General features: G+C 45.4%; 1 protein-coding gene across 1 annotated transcript in view; it reads right to left on the bottom strand.

Moving 5' to 3' along the window:
• pacsin1b (protein kinase C and casein kinase substrate in neurons 1b) overlaps nucleotides 1-19,231 on the bottom strand; it is a 263,525-nt gene that overhangs the window by 18,326 nt on the left and 225,968 nt on the right. The window contains exons 5-7 of the mRNA XM_078197783.1: nucleotides 13,613-13,768; nucleotides 8,756-8,931; nucleotides 4,738-4,858 (exon numbers count right to left, since the gene is read on the bottom strand). Of these exons, the coding sequence (XP_078053909.1) occupies nucleotides 4,738-4,858; nucleotides 8,756-8,931; nucleotides 13,613-13,768 (453 nt within the window). The remainder of the gene's footprint in view (nucleotides 1-4,737; nucleotides 4,859-8,755; nucleotides 8,932-13,612; nucleotides 13,769-19,231) is intronic.

Below are 19,231 nucleotides of genomic sequence, written 5' to 3'. Positions count from 1 at the left end.
ACCACAGTACCGATAAACTATGTGCAGCAGTCCACTCAGAATTCAGTAGCAATAGGTCAGGCTAAGAGTCAAGTCTTTTGGGCTGTGATTGGCTCAAGGTAATCAAGTTAAACTGGATGGAGATCTTTCAAGTACGGGAACGGGGACTGCCTGGGTTAATGAAGAAGTACAAGAACATCTTTTGTGATGGGTTAGGTAAAATAAGGGGCCTCTAGGCTAAGATCTATGTAGATCCAGAGGCAACCCCTCTTTTTTTTTTTATAAAGAGCAAGACCAGTACCATATGCCTTGTGAGAAAAGTTTTCATAATTGAAAAGATTGGAAGGTCTGGGCATCACCCAGCCAGTTCAATTCACGCAGTGGGCAGCACCCATAGTTCCTGTGATAAAGCCTGACAAGACAATCCGCATCTGTGGAGACGACAAATTTAACTGTTGATCAGGCTGCCAAGTTAGATAAATATCCAATCCTAACGATTGAAGATGCTGTATGTAAAACTGAACATAGGTCAATCTTATACCAAACTGGGTTCGAGTCACCCATATCAGCAACTTAAAGGAGATGATGCTTCCCGAGGTCATATCATGATAAATACACAAACACAGACATGATTTGTTCCAATATACATGCTTGCCCTTTGGTGTGTCGCCAGCATGTGCTATTTCTGGGGAACAATGGAAAGTCGACTGTAAGGTCTGCTATGAGTTGGAGTGTATTTGGATGATGGTTTGATAACTGGATCGACAGAAGCTGTGCATCAAGCTAACTTAGAGGAGGTGCTAAAGAGATTTCAAGAGGCTGGAGTTCCCCTCATGAAGAAGAAATGTACTTTTCAAACCACTGAGGTGGCCTATCTAGAGTATCGTGTATATGCACAAGGATTACATCCCGTGGAAGGCAAGGTCAGAGCAATAAAGGGGACAAGGGCCCCCAGAAACACATCGGAGCTCAGGTCAATCTTAGGAATGGTGAATTACTCTGGGTGTTTTCTACCAAATTTGTCGACATTATCGGCCCCCTAAAGAAGCACCAGCGTTGGTTTTGGAAGACCACCCAGAGAGAAGCTTTTAACAGAGTGAAGCAATTGTTACATTCATCGAGTTTATTGCTGCATCTCCACCCAAGGAATTGGTGTTGACTTGTGATGCCTCTCCATATGGCGCTGATGTGGTGTTGTTCATGAGATGGACGCCGGATCGGAAAGGCCAGCAAGGAATGTCTCAAGAACCCTCTCAGGAGCCAAAAAGGCTACTCAAAAATTAAAGGATGATGATCAATACTTTTTGGGATCAAGAAATTCCACTAGTATTTACAGTAAGAATTGTAAACCGTTGCTTCTGATTGAAAAGACCCAAAAGCGGTTTGTAATGAAGACAAAGCTATTCTGGCAATCGCACCAGCAAGAATTCAGCGCTGGGTGTTCATCCTCTCCGCCTAGCCTGGAACACACAAAGCGAATGCCAATGCACTTAGTCGCCTACTTTTGAAGAGAGCGTTGCCCCTCCCCCAGCACCGCAGGAAATTGTCCTGGTGTTGAACTGCCAGTCTTGGCAAAACAGATCAGGTACTGGACCAGTTGGGATCCACTGCTGTCCAAAGTGAGGCATAAGATACTAATGGTTGGGCTAATGAGCCAGTTTCTGAAGAGATTAAACTATATTTTATACAAAGATGAGTGGAGTTGCCAAGATGGCATCATACTCTGGGGAGCAAAAGCAGTCATTCCTGTACCAGGAAGAGAGTTGCTCCTTACTGAATTACATTGTGTCCATCCGGGTATATCCAAGATGAAGATGCTTGCCAGGAATTATGTCTGGCAGCCAAACATTATCATTACAAAAACTCAGTCTGCAGGTGCAGCAGGTGATCAAGAAGACGAATGGAATGTTGGCCTTTATCGCGAGGGGGATAGAATATAAAAGCAGGGAGGTCTTGCTGCAACTGTACAAGGCACTGGTGAGGCCGCAACTGGAATACTGTGTGCAGTTTTGGTCCCCTTATTTGCGAAAGGATATATTGGCCTTGGAGGGAGTGCAGAGAAGGTTCACCAGGTTGATACCGGAGATGAGGGGTGTAGCTTATGAGGAGAGATTAAACAGATTGGGTCTGTACTCGTTGGAGTTTAGAAGGATGAGGGGTGATCTTATAGAGACATACAAGATAATGAAGGGGCTGGATAGGGTAGAGGTGGAGAGATTCTTTCCACTTAGAAGGGAAACCAGAACTAGAGGGCACAGCCTCAAAATAAGGGGGGGCCGGTTCAGAACAGAGTTGAGGGGGAACTTCTTCTCTCAGAGGGTAGTGAATCTCTGGAATTCTCTGCCCATTGAAGTGGTGGAGGCTACCTCGTTGAATATGTTTAAACCATGGGTAGATAGTTTTCTGATCGATAAGGGAATTAGGGGATATGGGGAGCAGGCGGGTAAGTGGAACTGATTCGCTTCAGATCAGCCATGATCTTATTGAATGGCGGGGCGGGCTCGAGGGGCCAGATGGCCTACACCTGCTCCTATTTCTTATGTAACATTGAGCGTCGAGTCAAGCACCATTTGCAACCAACCTGCTGCAGCCCCACTGCACCTTTGGGAGTGGTCTGGCTGGCCACGGGTACGAGTTCATATTGATTGTGTTGGTCCATTCATGGGCACAATGTTTTTGCGCCTTGTCGATACACATACAAAGCGGATGGGCGTTTGAGGTGCTACAGTTGAGAAATTACGCCAGTGGTTTTCCACCCATGGAATGCCTGAAGTCTCAGTGCCTGATAATGGAACAGCCTTCACGAGTGCTGAGTTTCAGAACTTCACCACCATCAATGATATTAAGCACATTAGGACTGAGCCTTACAACCCAGCATCAACAAGACTAGTTGAACGAGCCGTCTCAAACCTTTTAAGTTTGGCCTAAAGAGGCAGTCAGGAGGGAACCTGGAGATGACAATCTCATGATTCCTTCTGGGCTATAGGACCACTCTACATTAACAACAGGCAGCAGAGTTGTTAATGAACCATCGTCTCAGAATGAGACTGAGCCTCGGGTTTCCAAATGTGCTGGAGAGAGTAGAGGCTAGCCAAAGCAGGCAGAAGACATACCATGATCTGTGCCAGTCAAGGCGGTCGTTGTCAGTGGATGAAGCCGTGTGAGGAATTTTGGTAGTGGGTCGAGTTGGTTCCCTGGAGTCCTTGTATCCAAAACTGGAGCCCTGTCTTATCAAGCGAGTGAGAGTTGCCCCAGAAACTAGTACTGTATTCAGGAGATATACTGCCATCTGGGAATATTGTTGACTGTGCAAGCATTGAAGTTACCTGGTTGTCTTGTGGCAGGCACAACCGACGTTGCCATGGAAATAGATAGGCCTGAACTGCCTGTGCCTAAAGAGGCGCCTGTCATTGTGGTTCTGGCCTACAGCAATCATGTGGAAGCGCCCCAGGGGTAACACTGCTCCACTAGGAATCACAATCCATCAGAAAGACTTAAGTTATAATGGACTGGATTCATGTACTAAATATTTAATTATCTAGGTTGTAAACTGAGTATTGATATTTGTATAAAGGGACTTGGAGGGGGTGGGATGTGGGGATTGCCCCTTTAAGTGTCCATCTGCAGAGTAAAAGTCACATAACCCAGGAAACCATTCGAGCAGCAGGGTGGGTGGGTCACCCTGGGTGAGCTTGGGTTTTTGTTCCAGAACCTTCTCGGGTGTTGACTGGCAGCCTTGGGGCTGCAAGCCTCTGTATTGTAGTTATATGTAAATAATTGTTGCAGTTGTTATTTACCTAACTGGTGAACCGGACTTATTACATGTAACAAACTGTTGGAATACTTGACTGAGGGATGCCTATGGGTTGCTTTTGGATGCCAAATTGCCTCTGAATAATAACTTTGTGACGTCAAAGAAAAGGTTGATATTTATGTCACATCTTTCATCTGCTCAGGACATCCCAAAGTACTTTACAGCAAATTAATTCCTTCCGAAATGGGGTCACTGTCATTCAACAAGGTCTCACTTAAAGCAAGGAGACGAATGACAAGTTCATCTATTTCTTTTGGCAATTGTTAAGGGATGGATGTTGACCAGAAGCTTCCTGTCTTTCTCGGAGCAGCACCATATGGATTTTTTTGTTAACCTGAGCAGGTAGATTCAAACCCAAAGATGGAACCTCTAACAATGCAGTGTTGCTCCAGAACTGCCCTAAAGAGAGTGTACACTCGAGACTAGCCAAGTCCTCAACCAGGCCAGGATCGCACAATCTTCTGACTTAGAAATAAGTGCTACCACTGAGCCAAGCTGGTGTTAGCCAAATAGTTTCACGGTAGAAAATATGGTCCTTGATCAACATAACTGACAGTACAGTTTTATATCACTTTGAATATTTGCACTTTGTCAAAAATCTCTTTCTGGTTTATGTTCACATTTTACTAAGCCACAAAACAGCACATGTGATGTACCTCAGAGCCGTGTTCAGCAATAAGGCCAGGTACACACAAGACAGCTCTTTCAAGGCCACTGCAATATTTCTGTCAAGAAAGTAAAGTATATAATGTAACGCTTTTGATTTATTTTTGTCACATTAGTACACAGTGAAAAGTATTGTTTCTTGCGCACGATACAGACAAAGCATACCGTACATAGAGAAGGAAAGAGGAGGGTGCAGAATGTGGTGTTACAGTGTGTAGAGAAAGATCAACTTAATTATAACTCTGCTATTATGTGAACAAAAAAAAAAAAATGGTTACCTCAAACTGAGGCCAGTTCATTGGCATTCCAGGTCCATGTGTACCGTTGAACCATTTTAGATCTTCCTGAGAGTCTGCAATCCGAATTACCTGCTCCAGCTCTCGGTAAATGTTGGCATAACTGTAAGAGGGCAGAGAATAACACAAGACATTTACCAACTAAAAATGAGATAACCTACGCCCGAATTGCTGTGCTGCAAACAGGGCTTAATTATGAGCATTTCCCCTGTCTGATAAAAAGTTGACTCGAGAATGTTATGGGGAGGGGACGGTGGGGAAGAGACAAGTAGAGAAAGTGTTGAGACATAATTCTCCAATAGAAACATTAAAAGTGGAATTGCATTGGGCTTGCACGATTCAACTGTCAGAAGAAATTTCTTGCACTTTCAATGGACTCCAATCCTACTGGGCTATCCTGATTAATAGAACTGAGAATTCTAGTTGTAGGAAAAGGTATATGGCACAGAATGCCAAGAGCAAGAGGGATGGTGTAATGAGGTAATGGTTGGGGGCTGTCCCAATGGCTCGAGGCATTTCAGCCAGAAATTAACTGGAAGAGGTCAAAGGGGGAGGATTTGAGCAGCTTTCGAAGATGGAAGAGGTCACAAAAAAAAAGAGTAACTTAAGGAAACTGTCCAAGAGTGTGGGGCCAAGATCACTGAAGGTAGACCAAAGGAAGGGCAATGCAAGCAGACTGGAGTCAGGTATTGGAAGGTACATACTCAAATCCAGGACTGGAAATAATTTCAGAGAAGCCAGGTCCAAGGAGATTCTAAAACATAGTACCAATGCAGGCTCGTTAAGATAGTCTTCACGGCAAAATGTTTCTTTCCAAACATCACTGACTAATAATTCTGGGATAATCCAGTTACATGGTTTTCTGAATTGGCTTTAATGCTAATCGGTTTACCAGGGATGCTCCTGTGTAACCTGGCTCATCTGTATTCTGTAGACAGTGCCGTTCCCTTGTTAGTATTCCAGGAACATTGTGATTTCAGCATTCCTGTTTGTGCACTAATGGCTGTCATTTGCTGTAATATGTAATGTAAGAATTTGTCCCATTTCTACACAAACATCACTGATCCTTTGGTTTCATTTAAAGGCCGGTCACTTTACACTATTCTCAGCCAGCGAGTCCCTCATCAATTTCAAAACTTGCCGTCATGTCCACACACGTCTATGTTTCATTGTGGGTTTCGGAGGGAATTAGAGTGAACATTAATTGACACGTCCCTTCATCTAGCTGCATATAGGTCAGTCAGTCTTCTGGTGAGTGTCTACTGACCTGGGGGTGGAATTTATACTGTGATTTTACTTGTAGATCGGGTAGTTTTAATATGCATATGTATGTAATTTTATCACAGACACTTGTTTCTGGAAGCAGCAGCTTCCAGCTGTTAGTGGATGAAGAGACACTCCACTACTATCCCACCCTAGTGGGTGGAATTTTCCGCCCTCGCTCACCCTGGAACTGGAAAATCCCACCCGAGGTCAATGGACCATTCCATTGTCCGCCCCTCACCCGTTCGGATTCCCATGCCGGGCGAGTTGGTAAAATTCACCCCATTGTCTCCAATGGAAGTGGCACTAGCGAGCCCATTTCAGGTTTTACATTTTAGACAATCACTATGTCGAGCCAGAACAAAAGGTTGCCTGTTACAATCCTGGGTCATCTTATCCTTTCTTATTTGGCAATAGAGATTGCACATTGGATCACAGAGTACAAGAGGTGCACTTACGGATTGGCCCATGAGATGGAATCGTAAAAGTCGTCTAGCACAAAAAACCCAAGAATTATAGTGCTAGTATTCTCAATTCATGTCATCATGTCCCCACCTTATACAGCTACCAGGAATACTTAAGAGTAATATCTTTACTGCCCTTCTCAACACAGTCAAGGATTTGATGGCTTTCTTTCTATTTCCAAAACTCCATATACTGAAGTCGTCTGAAATCATAAGAACATAAGAACTAGGAGCAGGAGTAGGCCATCTGGCCCCTCGAGCCTGCTCCGCCATTCAATAAGATCATGGCTGATCTTTTCATGGACTCAGCTCCACTTACCCGCCCGCTCACCATAACCCTTAATTTCTTTACTGTTCAAAACTTTATCTATCCTTGCCTTAAAAACATTCAATGAGGTAGCCTCAACTGCTTCACTGAGCAGGGAATTCCACAGATTCACAACCCTTTGGGTGAAGTACTTCCTCCTCAACTCAGTCCTCAATCTGCTCCCCCTTATTTTGAGCTATGCCCCCTAGTTCTCGTTTCACCCGCCAGTGGAAACAACCTCCCTGCTTCTATCTTATTTATTCCCTTCATAATCTTATATGTTTCTATAAGATCCCTCCTCATTCTTCTGAATTCCAATGAATGTAGTCCCAGTCTACTCAGTCTCTCCTCATAAGCCAACCCTCTCGACTCCGGAATCAACCTAGTGAATCTCCTCTGCACCCCCTCCAGTGCCGGTATATCCTTTCTCAAGTAAGGAGACCAAAACTGTCCACAGTACGCCAGGTGTGGCCTCACCAGCACCTTATACAGCTGCAACATAACCTCGCTGTTTTTAAACTCCATCCCTCTAGCAATGAAGGACAAAATTTCATTTGCCTTCTTAATTACCTGCTGCACCTGTAAACCAAAATTTTGCGATTCATGCGTAAGGACACCCAGGTCCCTCTGCACAGCAGCATGCTGCAATTTTTTACCATTATATCAGCATGTTGTTGCGTAGGCTTTTTGGAGCAATCCCCACATGCATAACTTTAGCATTTAAATCAATAACAAAAGATTAATCATGCAAACTGACTGAAATAAGTTTTTTTATATAAATATCTTATCATCGATAACTTGTATTGAACTAATCTTCTACATCTGTACTTACCTTAATGTGTAGCTCTATAGCAATGTACGGATTGTAATTAATACATTGACCATTAATAAAAACTCTACATATTTTATTAGAGGCAATCTTACTAAGTCCATCTTTTTAAAAACGGCTTTGTGAATTTAGAGTGGCAGAGAAATTTGAAAGAATATAGTTTAGAAGCTAAACCATGGGAAATAAAAAAATTAACATGGAATTGGTATTGTTGATCTAGAATTGAGAGAGACCAAAAGGGTTTTGGCAGAAAACTACCAGGCTTTCCAGCTTTGGCTCATGTGATACATGATACTTAAAGGGATAGAGAAAATAAGTTGAACATAATGTAATCAGAGATGGCACAGCAGTTGAGTAAAGGGCCACACAGTTTCAAGGCTGTGAAGATAAATATAGGACAGATATGCACGGTGGCACAGTGGTTAGCACTGCTGCCTCACAGCGCCAGGGACTGGGTTCAATTCCGGCCTCGGGTCACTGTCCGTGTGGAGTTTGCACGTTCTTCCCTGTGTCTGCGTGGGTTTCCTCCGGTTTCCTCCCACAGTCCAAAGATGTGCGGGTTAGGTTGATTGGCCGTGCTAATGTCAGGGGACTAGGAGGGTAAATATGTGGGGTTATGGGAATAGGAGCTGGGTGGGATTGTGGTCGGTGCAGACTCGATGGGCTGGATGGCCTCCTCCTGCACTGTAGGGATTCTATGATATGATTCTATATGGAAGGGGTCAAGTTTGTCAGGTGAAGTGGGAAAGCAAAATACTGTGGATGCTGGAAGTCTGAAATGAAAACGGGTCTGGCAGCATCTGCAGAGACAGAAACAGAGTTTCAGTTCATAACCTTTCATCTGAACATGATGATCAGGCAGTGAAATGTTAACTTTCTTTCTCTCTGCTAACGCTGCCTGACCTAGCAATTATTTCCAACTTTTCCTGTTTTTATATCAGGCAGGGTGGTTGAAGTCAGTATACAGGGCTCCTTTTAGAAACAGGTGGACATTGTTGTAGGTAAACTGGGAAGGAGTGTGGTTGGAAATTCATTCTCATCTTATCTTGTTAGTAGTGTTTTTTTTTAAAGTGAGAGCTAGGTTTGAATGTTGTGTGCTGGATAGTTATGCATTAAACATTTCTAATTGATACTCACTTGTTGTTTTCAGTGAGGTTTAGGTGTCGTTTGATGTCCTGAAGCACTTCCCTGAAGAAAATCAGTCGTTTGTCCTCAAACTGCTGGCACTGTTCAAACACTTGCTCCATATTCTCCATGTACTGCGGTGTACATTTACCCAAATCATCCAAGGCCTTTTCATACTTCTCTTTTGTCTGTACGGACGTGGATCCAACATCAAGCACAATTAACAGGTTTGCATAAAAATCGCTAAGGATGGCAGCATCACCGTGCACACAATGCCAAGAGGCGGCAGTCGGGATTTAACACGAGGCAAATCCAATCCGTAAGAACTGCATAGTCTAAATCCTTCAGCCACATTATATGACCTGCCAAGGATCCGCAGGATTTTCCCCCATGGATGTGTCAGTTCATTTAACACGGCTACAATGGGTTTTGGACATCTTTTGGAGCTGTCTTATTCAGTTAGCATTGGCCCAACTCTGGAGGCCACCTCTGTTACAAAAGGAAACACCAAAAGGGCCACACTATCATGATGCAAGTACCTCCTCCTGCCTGATACCCCACACAAAATAACGGAAGGAGTCACCAAACAAAGAAGGATTCAGATAATGTAATCCTCCTGAGCAGTTTCAGCTATAGAAAGATCATAGAAACCCTACAGTACAGAAAGAGGCCATTCAGCCCATCGAGTCTGCACCGACCACAATCCCACCCAAGCCCTACTCCCATATCCCTACATATTTACCCAACTAATCCCTCTAACCTATGCATCTCAGGACACGAAGGGCAATTTTTAGCACGGCGAATTAACCTAACCCACACATCTTTGGACTGTGGGAGGAAACCGGAGCACCCGGACGAAACCCACGCAGACACGAGGAGAATGTGCAAACTCCACACAGACAGTGACCCAAGCTGGGAATCGAACCCAAATCCCTGGAGCTGTGAAGCAGCAGTGCTAACCACTGTGCTACCGTGCCGCTATCTGAACAGATGTTTTGTTTGAGTGTGTGTGTATATATATATATATATTATTTTGTAGCTATTCACCCTACTGTAAAGAAGTTATTTTTGTGAAAGTTAACCTTCTCTGCTTTTCAAAACAAATTCTGCCCTAAGATTAGGCATTCTGTATTTATAATGCTGCCTATCAGGTTTACAATAATCACTTACTGCAAATAAATGCTACAGGGTATACGATTGTAAGAAGTCTAACAACACCAGGTTAAAGTCCAACAGGTTTATTTGGTAGCAAAAGCCACTAGCTTTCGGAACAGGCTGTCCCTTCGTCAGGGACCTGACGGAGTTCTGATGGGTGGGAGTTCTCCCACCCACCTGACGAAGGGACAGCCTGTTCCGAAAGCTTGTGGCTTTCGCTACCAAATAAACCTGTTGGACTTTAACCTGGTGTTGTTAGACTTCTTACTGTGTTTACCCCAGTCCAACGCCGGCATCTCCACAGCATTTATTTGCAGCAAGCTTCTAATAGTATCAGGTTATACCCATTGCACCCAATTGCTGCTAATATGCCAATGAAGCATTACAATGAATCGAAGCAAGCCATTCTACAGTTGTACAAACATTATAGCGACGCACTAACAAAAATAATACTGGGGAAGTTAATGTCCCCAATTTTAACTACCCTGTTGCCTGAGGAAAGCTGGGCAAGAGGGGCAATTAAATCGATGGCAGTTATTATGCTCGGTCTTGTCTTTATGGGGTGGAGATTGGAACTAGGGTTGCTAACTGCGATTAAATGTATTCTCGGAGACTTCATCGCATGCCTTGCCCCCACAACCAGCCTTCTGACAATCTGCCTTCCTATGCTAACTGGAAAGCAAAAAGACTCATTACCCAATTGGATGATGCTTAACTATCAGCCGAACAGCCCTTTCCCCCCCGAATTCCAATATTTTTACATCTGGTAAAGAGAAATGTTTAAAGAAAATGACAATGATGATCTTTTTCATGTCCCTCTCCAGGGTTGCACACAGTAAAGTCCTGGAGCCTCCAGGCCACTCCTGGAATGTTGGCAACCCCTGGTGGGGGACACTTGCAGGAAGGCAGACAGGTTCTTCTTTAAGTATGCAGCTTGGATCCGGATGTTCACCTGATCCAGACTGCACTATTCGTTGGGGGCCTGAGCAGGGGAGGAATGATGATATCCACATCTGGCCACATGCGAGATGGACCACATGCAGGAAAGTTTTAAACTTTTATTTCCACTGTCCACAGGGCAGGAACGCTCATCCAGGCCTCACAAGGGAAGCCTTGTGCCTCTGAGCCCCCATCACCTCAGGGGTCCATTCTCATCTTTTCTTTAAAGCTTACTTATTAGAGTCACAAGTAGGCTTAGATTGACACTGCAATTAAGTCACTGTGAAAATCCCCTAGTTGCCACACTCCAGCGCCTGTTCAGGTACACCGAGGGAGAATTTAGCATGGCCAATGCACTCTAACCAACACGTCTTTCGGACTGTGGGAGGAAACCGGAGCACCCGGAACAAACCCACACAGACACGGGGAGAATGTGCAGACTCCGCACAGACAGTGACCCAAGCCGGGAATCGGACCCAGGTTCACTGGTAATGTGAGGCAGCAGTGCTAACCAATGGATTCTTGCTTGCAGCTTTCTGTTGCTGAATTCCTGTTTCTGCTCACTGATCAGCTTGTCAGTTAAACTGGGTAGAAGTGGGACTCTCAGAATATTGAATGGCAATGACATCCAGCCACTAATATAGTCCGGGCTGCCTCGTCCCCAGATTCACCTCCCACACTGGAGCTCACCAGACTCAACCTTGCCCGCTCCTTTAAAGATGGACATGTGTAAAGGGAAAATTGTGATCCTAGCAGATGAGTGTGTACTAAAACTATATTAGTAAATAAACTCTCCATTAATAAGTCAGCAGATGTTTGGTTCAGCTAATCGGATGTAGTCCTAGCACTGACAAGTCTTTATCTCTCATCTCTCAAGATTATAATATATTGAAAGGAAGCAAGAGAATGGTAATGCAATGGCAACATTCAGATAGGCTCACATCAATATTCCTGTCGGATATTTATGCTGTAGGCACCAAAATAGCAAAGTTAAAGGAAATTTAGAACTGGTATAGGCTTGTGTGAAAGATTTACACTTATCGGGAGTTGTTTACAAGGGCTCAATGTTCACAACAATTAATGTAATCACTTGCTAAGGAAATAATCCCCACAACTGACCCCAGTGTTAACTCCATCTCTAAATCACATGTTCTACAAATAGTTAAAATACAATATAAAAACATACATGCCATATTAGCTATGTTGAATTAGGAGCTTATCTTGGAATCATATAATCCCTATAGTGCAGAAGGAGGCCATTCGATCCTTTTGAGCCTACACTGACTCTCCAAAAGAGCACCTTTACCCAGGTCCATTCCCATAACCCCGTGCATTTACCATGGCTAATCCACCTAACTGAACACATCTTTGGACACCAAGAGGTAATCTAGCATGGCCAATTCACCTAACCTGCACACCTTTGGACAGTGGGAGGAAATCAGAGCACCCGGAGAAAACCCACGCAGACACAGGGAGAACATACAAACTCCACACAGTCACCCAAGGGCAGAATTGAATGTGGGTCCCTGGCGCTGTGAGGCAGCAGTGATTTAGACTGAATTTCATTTCCATGAGGATGTATTGTAGCGATTATCCATTTACTTATGCACGTTATACATAAACTGGGACAGACTGAAAGAGACTTTCGAAGAACAATCTGCTTGTATACAGCAACCCAAGGTGCTTTACAGGAATGTTATGGAACAAAATTTACCACTGAGCTGCAAATGGAAACATTAGGCCAGATAAGCTCAGTCATAGGTATCAAGGACTGCCTTAAAAGGAGGAAAGGTAGAGAGATGGCAGGAAATCAGGAGGGAATTCCAGAACTAAGCACCTAGGTAGCTGAAGGCACAGCTGTCAAGCGTGGCATGATTAAAATCGGAATGCTCAAGAGCCAGAACTGCTGATTATAGATCTAGGAAATATTAAAGTAAAGTGTATTTATTCGCCACAAGTAGGCTTACATTAACACTGCAGTGAAGTTACTATGAAAATCCCCTAGTCGCCACACTCCGGCACCTGTTTGGGTACACTGAGGGAGAATTTAGCACGGCCAATGCATCTAACCAGAACATCTTTTGCTCTGTAGGAGGAAAGCGGAGCACCCGGAGGAAACCCACGCAGACACAGGGAGAATGTGCACACTTCGCACAGACAGTGGCCCAAGCTGGGAATCGAACCTAGGTCCTTGGCGCAGTGAGGCAATGTTGCTAACCATTGTGTCACCGTGCCGCCCATTAATTTATTGTGCCAAGATGCACTTAGAGTCAGAGGTTTACAGCATGGAGACAGGCCCTTCAGCCCAACTTGTCCATGCTACACTTTTTTTTAAACCCCTAAGCTAATCCCAATTGCCTGCATTTGGCCCATATCCCTCTATACCCATCTTACCCATTGTAACTGTCTAAATGCCTTTTAAAAGACAAAATTGTACCCGCCTCTACTACTACCTCTGGCAGCTTGTTCCAGACACTCACCACCCTGTGTGAAAAAATTGCCCCTCTGGACACTTTTGTATCTCTCCCCTTAAACCTATGCCCTCTAGTTTTAGACTCCCCTACCTTTGGGAAAAAATATTGACTATCTAGCTGATCTATGCCCCTCATTATTTTATAGACCTCTATAAGGTCACCTCTCAGCCTCCTACGCTCCAGAGAAAAAGTCCCAGTCTATCCAGCCTCTCCTTATAACTCAATCCATCGAGTCCCGGTAGCATCCTAGTTATTATTATTATATTTCAACACTGGAATTATCTTCTATACCCAATCTCACCTTCTGTACTTCTTGTTTACATTTCTCCACTTTGTCTAGTAGTTTCTTCTGTTGCTCGGGAGTGACGGATTGCTCTGCCTTACTGTTTGCCTCCCTTGTAGCTGCCATCTTTTCCTCTTTGCAGGCTAGATGATATGCTTTCTTGGCTGCCTCCACCTATGGAAAACAAGACATTTTGTGTATTAAAAAGTATTGGAAACAAACTTTCTATGTATCTATGGGATACCTCGAGTTAAACAGAGAACCAATGGGATCAGTGAGAAACACTCAAAGCCCAACAATGAAAGTAGATTTGGGCTGCCATTTTACTTCCCACCTTACTTTAATATGGCTGCAGAATTAAGTGAGCATGATCATTGCTCATGTATTTCCAAACATTCCCAACGCCAATGGATAATCCAAGGATGGGAGTACGCAAACAAACAAATAGTAGGAAATAGGGTGGGTAGAAAATAACAAGATGTTAAATTTAAAAAAACACTTCCTTCCATGGATCTACAGAAGTAGGCTTTCTACTTGGGATGAATTTACAAAGAAACACAGCGTCCTGACACGGGGCCCCAAAACTCAGGCCCTCTGTTTGATGTCTCTCACAACCAATTAGGTAGAGGCAATACATTGCAATCCCCCCACCACAACTGAAAAGTCAATTGTCCAGCCAAGCACAGACGACGGGGTGGCATTTATCTAATCCACTGCAGCTCTCGGTTCTGCTCAGGCTCAATGGAGACATTCACCTATTAGGAATTCCATTCGCCATACTGCATGTGGCCAAACATTTGCCTAGTGCGGAATCAGGGGAGACCCAACCGCAGTGCCTATTGGGCAAACATTGGCTGTTGGTGCCCAGCGTTTAGGAGATTGAATCGGAGAAAGTGAAGGTGGGAATGGCTGTCAAGTGGGCGGGGCTGGAATTGGAGATGTGCTCCTGCAAATCCCAGCCCCGGAGGCAGGAAGGAACCAGGATTGCAGAGGTTTAACCCCTCTATCCCATCCCACCTCCTTAAATGCCCATTCCCTCGCCCCACCCCCCCTCCCCCATCCTGTATGTGGGAGAGAGAGTGTGTGTGTGGGAGACCCATTTGTATCCAGGAAGTGGGCTAGCTCCTTCAGGAGTGAGCCAATCCTGACCGTGGTCTCCACCCAGGGAGGTGCCACCTGGCCTTGTGATGCAGTTGGCTACTGGAAGTGTTCAAGGGGTAATCACAGGGGTAGAGGAGTGCAGCATCAGCTCATCAGGAGAGAGAGAAGCACATTCAGCAGGCAGATCCTTCACCCTAGCACCGAGACAAGACCAGCTCAGCCTACTTTAAGCCTATAGTCTCAGTTAGAACAATGTAGTCTGCTTTTTGACTGTTTCTTTGTGTTATAGCAAGTCAGAGCAAATCAGGCAATAGTCTCTATTATAGAATCTCAGCACCAGGGCTAGGACCTCTTTAGACTTCCCAACCTAATTAATATTTCATAAGGATCAAGACTCGAATGATGTAAAGTCAAATTCGCTAAGCACATAGAGGTTTCTTTAGATCCCAGAAGTTTTGTCAATCACTTCATTCACCCTACTTGAAGAATCATCACAATGCCTAAAATGAACAGATTGTACATATTATAAGACAATGATAATTGGTAAGAAATTAGGGTGTGTTACCTAATTAATAGTTGGTGTAGCAGAGAAAATATAGTTGAGGTTGCAGACAAGAATTTATTCTACACTCAACATGTTGGGAAGTAATGTGCTTTAGCCGCACTCCTGAGATGATATTGGATTTCCATGTGGGAACTGAAGAATTTCACAGCATGGAAGGAAATTATGCGTCTCATCATCATAACTGCGAACTATTATCCACATTGTCCGAATTCCCATACTTTGTAAGTTTCATATCTGAAAAGTTTTAAAATAAATTCTATTTCTGCCATTTCCAGTGGGGACATTCCATGTCCTAACTGTGATATTGATATATTTTATGTTTAAAGAGGAATGTTTTAAAATTCAGCTTTTTTCTACAGGCAGTCAGTATGTCTTAGAACATAGAACATAGAACAGTACAGCACAGAACAGGCCCTTTGGCCCACAATGTTGTGCCGAGCTTTGTCTGAAACTATTTCAGACAAGCTATTTCCTCCCTATCATCCCGAAGTACTCCATGTGCCTATCCAATAGCTTCTTAAATGTTCCTAAAGTTTCTGACTCCACTATCCCTGCAGGCAGTCCATTCCACACCCCAACCACTCTGAGTAAAAAACCTACCTCGGACATCCTTCCTATATCTCCCACCATGAACCCTATAGTTATGCCCCCTAGTTACCACTCCATTCACCCGAGGAAATAGTCTTTGAACGTTCACTCTATCTATCCCCCTCATCATCTTATAAACCTCTATCAAGTCTCCTCTCAACGTCCTCCGCTCCAAAGAGAAAGGCCCAAGTTCCCTCAACCTGTCCTCATAAGACCTACCCTGGGGGAATGCAGTTCAGATGCTGAGAGAGCAGGATAATTACTCATTTTAGCCTTGCAGCGTTTACTTAGGAGAGAGCCAATGGATTTTTGTTTATAGATGAAAATTTCCCCTAGAGTTTTTGATTATGTCGATTGACAGGGTCATGTGATAATGTGGTTAATATGTTTGCGGTAGAGAAAAAAAGGCTTAATTTCTGGCTAGTGTTTGTTTAAAGGCAGGAGGTCTGCAAGCTGTTGTGAAAACCAAAGCCTCTCTGAAAGCTTCGAGACTGTGTATACCCTTATAGCAAGCATATTTATGGTTGCTAACTGTATTTAAAGTGGAATTTTAAGTCTGTGAGAGAATAATGCTTATTTGGAACTGTAACAGTGATGGTAAGTTAGAAATTAAAATAGTTTCCTTTCATTTTTTAATTCTAACAGTTGAACAATAGTTAAGTTGCTTCATTTTGTTATAGAGTTATACTTAAATTGTGTGATTAAATAAAGTTTGTTTTACTATAAAAGATTCCTAATTTGTCAGTGGAGTGAAGTATACCAGCCTTAGACTTATGTCAAAATAGAAATATTGTTGGAGTCGAGTCTGGTTTCCTAATGTAATGTGGGATTGTGGTCCAGGACCTTAACAACCCCTCAATTCAAATCGATAGTCATTGTATCATCAGAATTCATTTGGTTGAGAAATTTATTGCTGCAGACAACTTGTTAGAATGGATTCAATTTCAGGTATTAAGAAAAATTTCAAAAATGGAGATTGGGGTGTGCTGGTTGATGTATTATCAAAGCTGAAATCTAAATATCTTGATATCAAAAATCAAGATTTCATAAAGTGGCAATATTGCATGCATAGGTACCAGGTACAGTTGAAGTAAATAAAGCCACAATTGAATGAGAAAAAGACATTTCAAAAACTGATCAAGTGGAATTTCCATGGTAAAGCTTTGTAAGTTCTCTTAGTGGCTGGGAAAACCATATAGGTCCTGAAAGATTTAGCAGGGCGATTAGGAAATGGCCAAAATGTATATGTATTTTTATTGATTTTCACTGTTGAAGATGATACAGGGGTTGGCACAAAGCTGTAGATATTGACAACTGAAATGAAAATGCATCAATGGCTTTAGAGTGATCAGGTTCTGGACCCCATAACTCGAATGCTGAAGAAAATAGGTGGTGTGTGCGAGCCATTCATTCAGCTGATGGATAGTTCTTTGAGATCTGGGCTAGTTTGAATTGACTGGAGAACGAGCTGGATGCATGAATGCTTACACACATGGCAAGCCCCATACACTGATATCGATATAGGAACGTAGGAACAAGAGGAGGACATTCAGCCCCTTCAGCTTGCTCTGCAATTATGGCGGATCCATATATTAACTCTCCGCACCCAGTTTTGTTCCTTATCTTGTTGGCAAAGCTCTATAATTCATGTTTTAATTGGCTTAAATTACAAAATTAAACTGTTATACAATTAATTTCCAGCTATGCTAAAGACTAATGATTCAATGATTCATCGTTCACAATAAAAAGCCATCTGGTATTAGTAATTATCACAAAAAAAATGCAGATTTGGGGACTCGATTGATGAAGACACAGGAAAACAATGGGGGGTCAACACATCTTCCAGAGCTTCTGCACCTCAACATTCCCCACTGTACCATAAGTACTGCGGGGAGAGGGGGGGCTGCGAGTGCAGGAGTGAGAGAGAGTGCAGGAGTGTGCACGTGAGAGAGAGAGTGGGGCGGAAAGAGAAAGTGAGAAAGGTAGGGAAGTGTGTGAGAGGGGGTGGGGGGGGGGGGAGGAGGGAAGAAGAGAGAGGGGGGGGGTGGTGGGTGGGAAGAAGAGAGAGGGGGGGTGGTGGGTGGGAAGAAGAGAGGGGGGGTGGTGGGTGGGAAGAAAGAGGGGGGGTGGTGGGAAGAGAGGGGGGGGTGGTGGGAAGAGAGGGGGGTGGTGGAAGAGAGGGGGGGTGGTGGGAAGAGAGGGGGGGTGGTGGGAAGAGAGGGGGGTGGTGGGAAGAGAGGGGGGGTGGTGGGAAGAGAGGGGGGGTGGTGGGAAGAGAGGGGGGGGTGGGAAGAGAGGGGGGTGGTGGGAAGAGAGGGGGGGTGGTGGGAAGAGAGGGGGGTGGTGGGAAGAGAGGGGGGGTGGTGGGAAGAGAGGGGGGGTGGTGGGAAGAGAGGGGGGGTGGTGGGAAGAGAGGGGGGGTGGTGGGAAGAGAGGGGGGGTGGTGGGAAGAGAGGGGGGTGGTGGGAAGAGAGGGGGGGTGGTGGGAAGAGAGGGGGGGTGGTGGGAAGAGAGGGGGGGTGGTGGGAAGAGAGGGGGGGTGGTGGGAAGAGAGGGGGGTGGGAAGAGAGGGGGGTGGTGGGAAGAGAGGGGGGTGGTGGGAAGAGGGGGTGGGTGGGAAGAGAGGGGGGGTGGTGGGAAGAGAGGGGGGTGGTGGGAAGAGAGGGGGGTGGTGGGAAGAGAGGGGGGTGGTGGGAAGAGAGGGGGGGTGGTGGGAAGAGAGGGGGGTGGTGGGAAGAGAGGGGGGGTGGTGGGAAGAGAGGGGGGGTGGTGGGAAGAGAGGGGGGTGGTGGAAGAGAGGGGGGTGGTGGGAAGAGAGGGGGGGTGGTGGGAAGAGAGGGGGGTGGTGGGAAGAGAGGGGGGGTGGGGTGGGAAGAGAGGGGGGGTGGTGGGAAGAGAGGGGGGTGGTGGGAAGAGAGGGGGGTGGTGGGAAGAGAGGGGGGTGGTGGGAAGAGAGGGGGTGTGGAAGAGGGTGGGAAGAGAGGGGGGGTGGTGGGAAGAGAGGGGGGTGGTGGGAAGAGAGGGGGGGTGGTGGGAAGAGAGGGGGGGTGGTGGGAAGAGAGGGTGGGGGTGGTGGGAAGAGAGGGGGGGTGGTGGGAAGAGAGGGGGGGTGGTGGGAGAGAGAGGGGGGTGGTGAAGAGAGGGGGGGTGGTGGGAAGAGAGGGGGGGTGGTGGGAAGAGAGGGGGGGGGGTGGGAAGAGAGGGGGGGTGGTGGAGAGAGGGGGGGTGGTGGGAAGAGAGGGGGGTGGTGGGAAGAGAGGGGGGTGGTGGGAGAGGGGGGGTGGTGGTGGGAAGAGAGGGGGGGTGGTGGGAAGAGAGGGGGGGTGGGGGGGGGGGGTGGTGGGAAGAGAGGGGGGGTGGTGGGAAGAGAGGGGGGTGGTGGA

Source organism: Mustelus asterias, chromosome 25, assembly GCF_964213995.1.
Source record: "Mustelus asterias chromosome 25, sMusAst1.hap1.1, whole genome shotgun sequence".
Taxonomy (NCBI): domain Eukaryota; kingdom Metazoa; phylum Chordata; class Chondrichthyes; order Carcharhiniformes; family Triakidae; genus Mustelus; species Mustelus asterias.
This window is presented reverse-complemented; position numbering and strand designations above follow the sequence as displayed.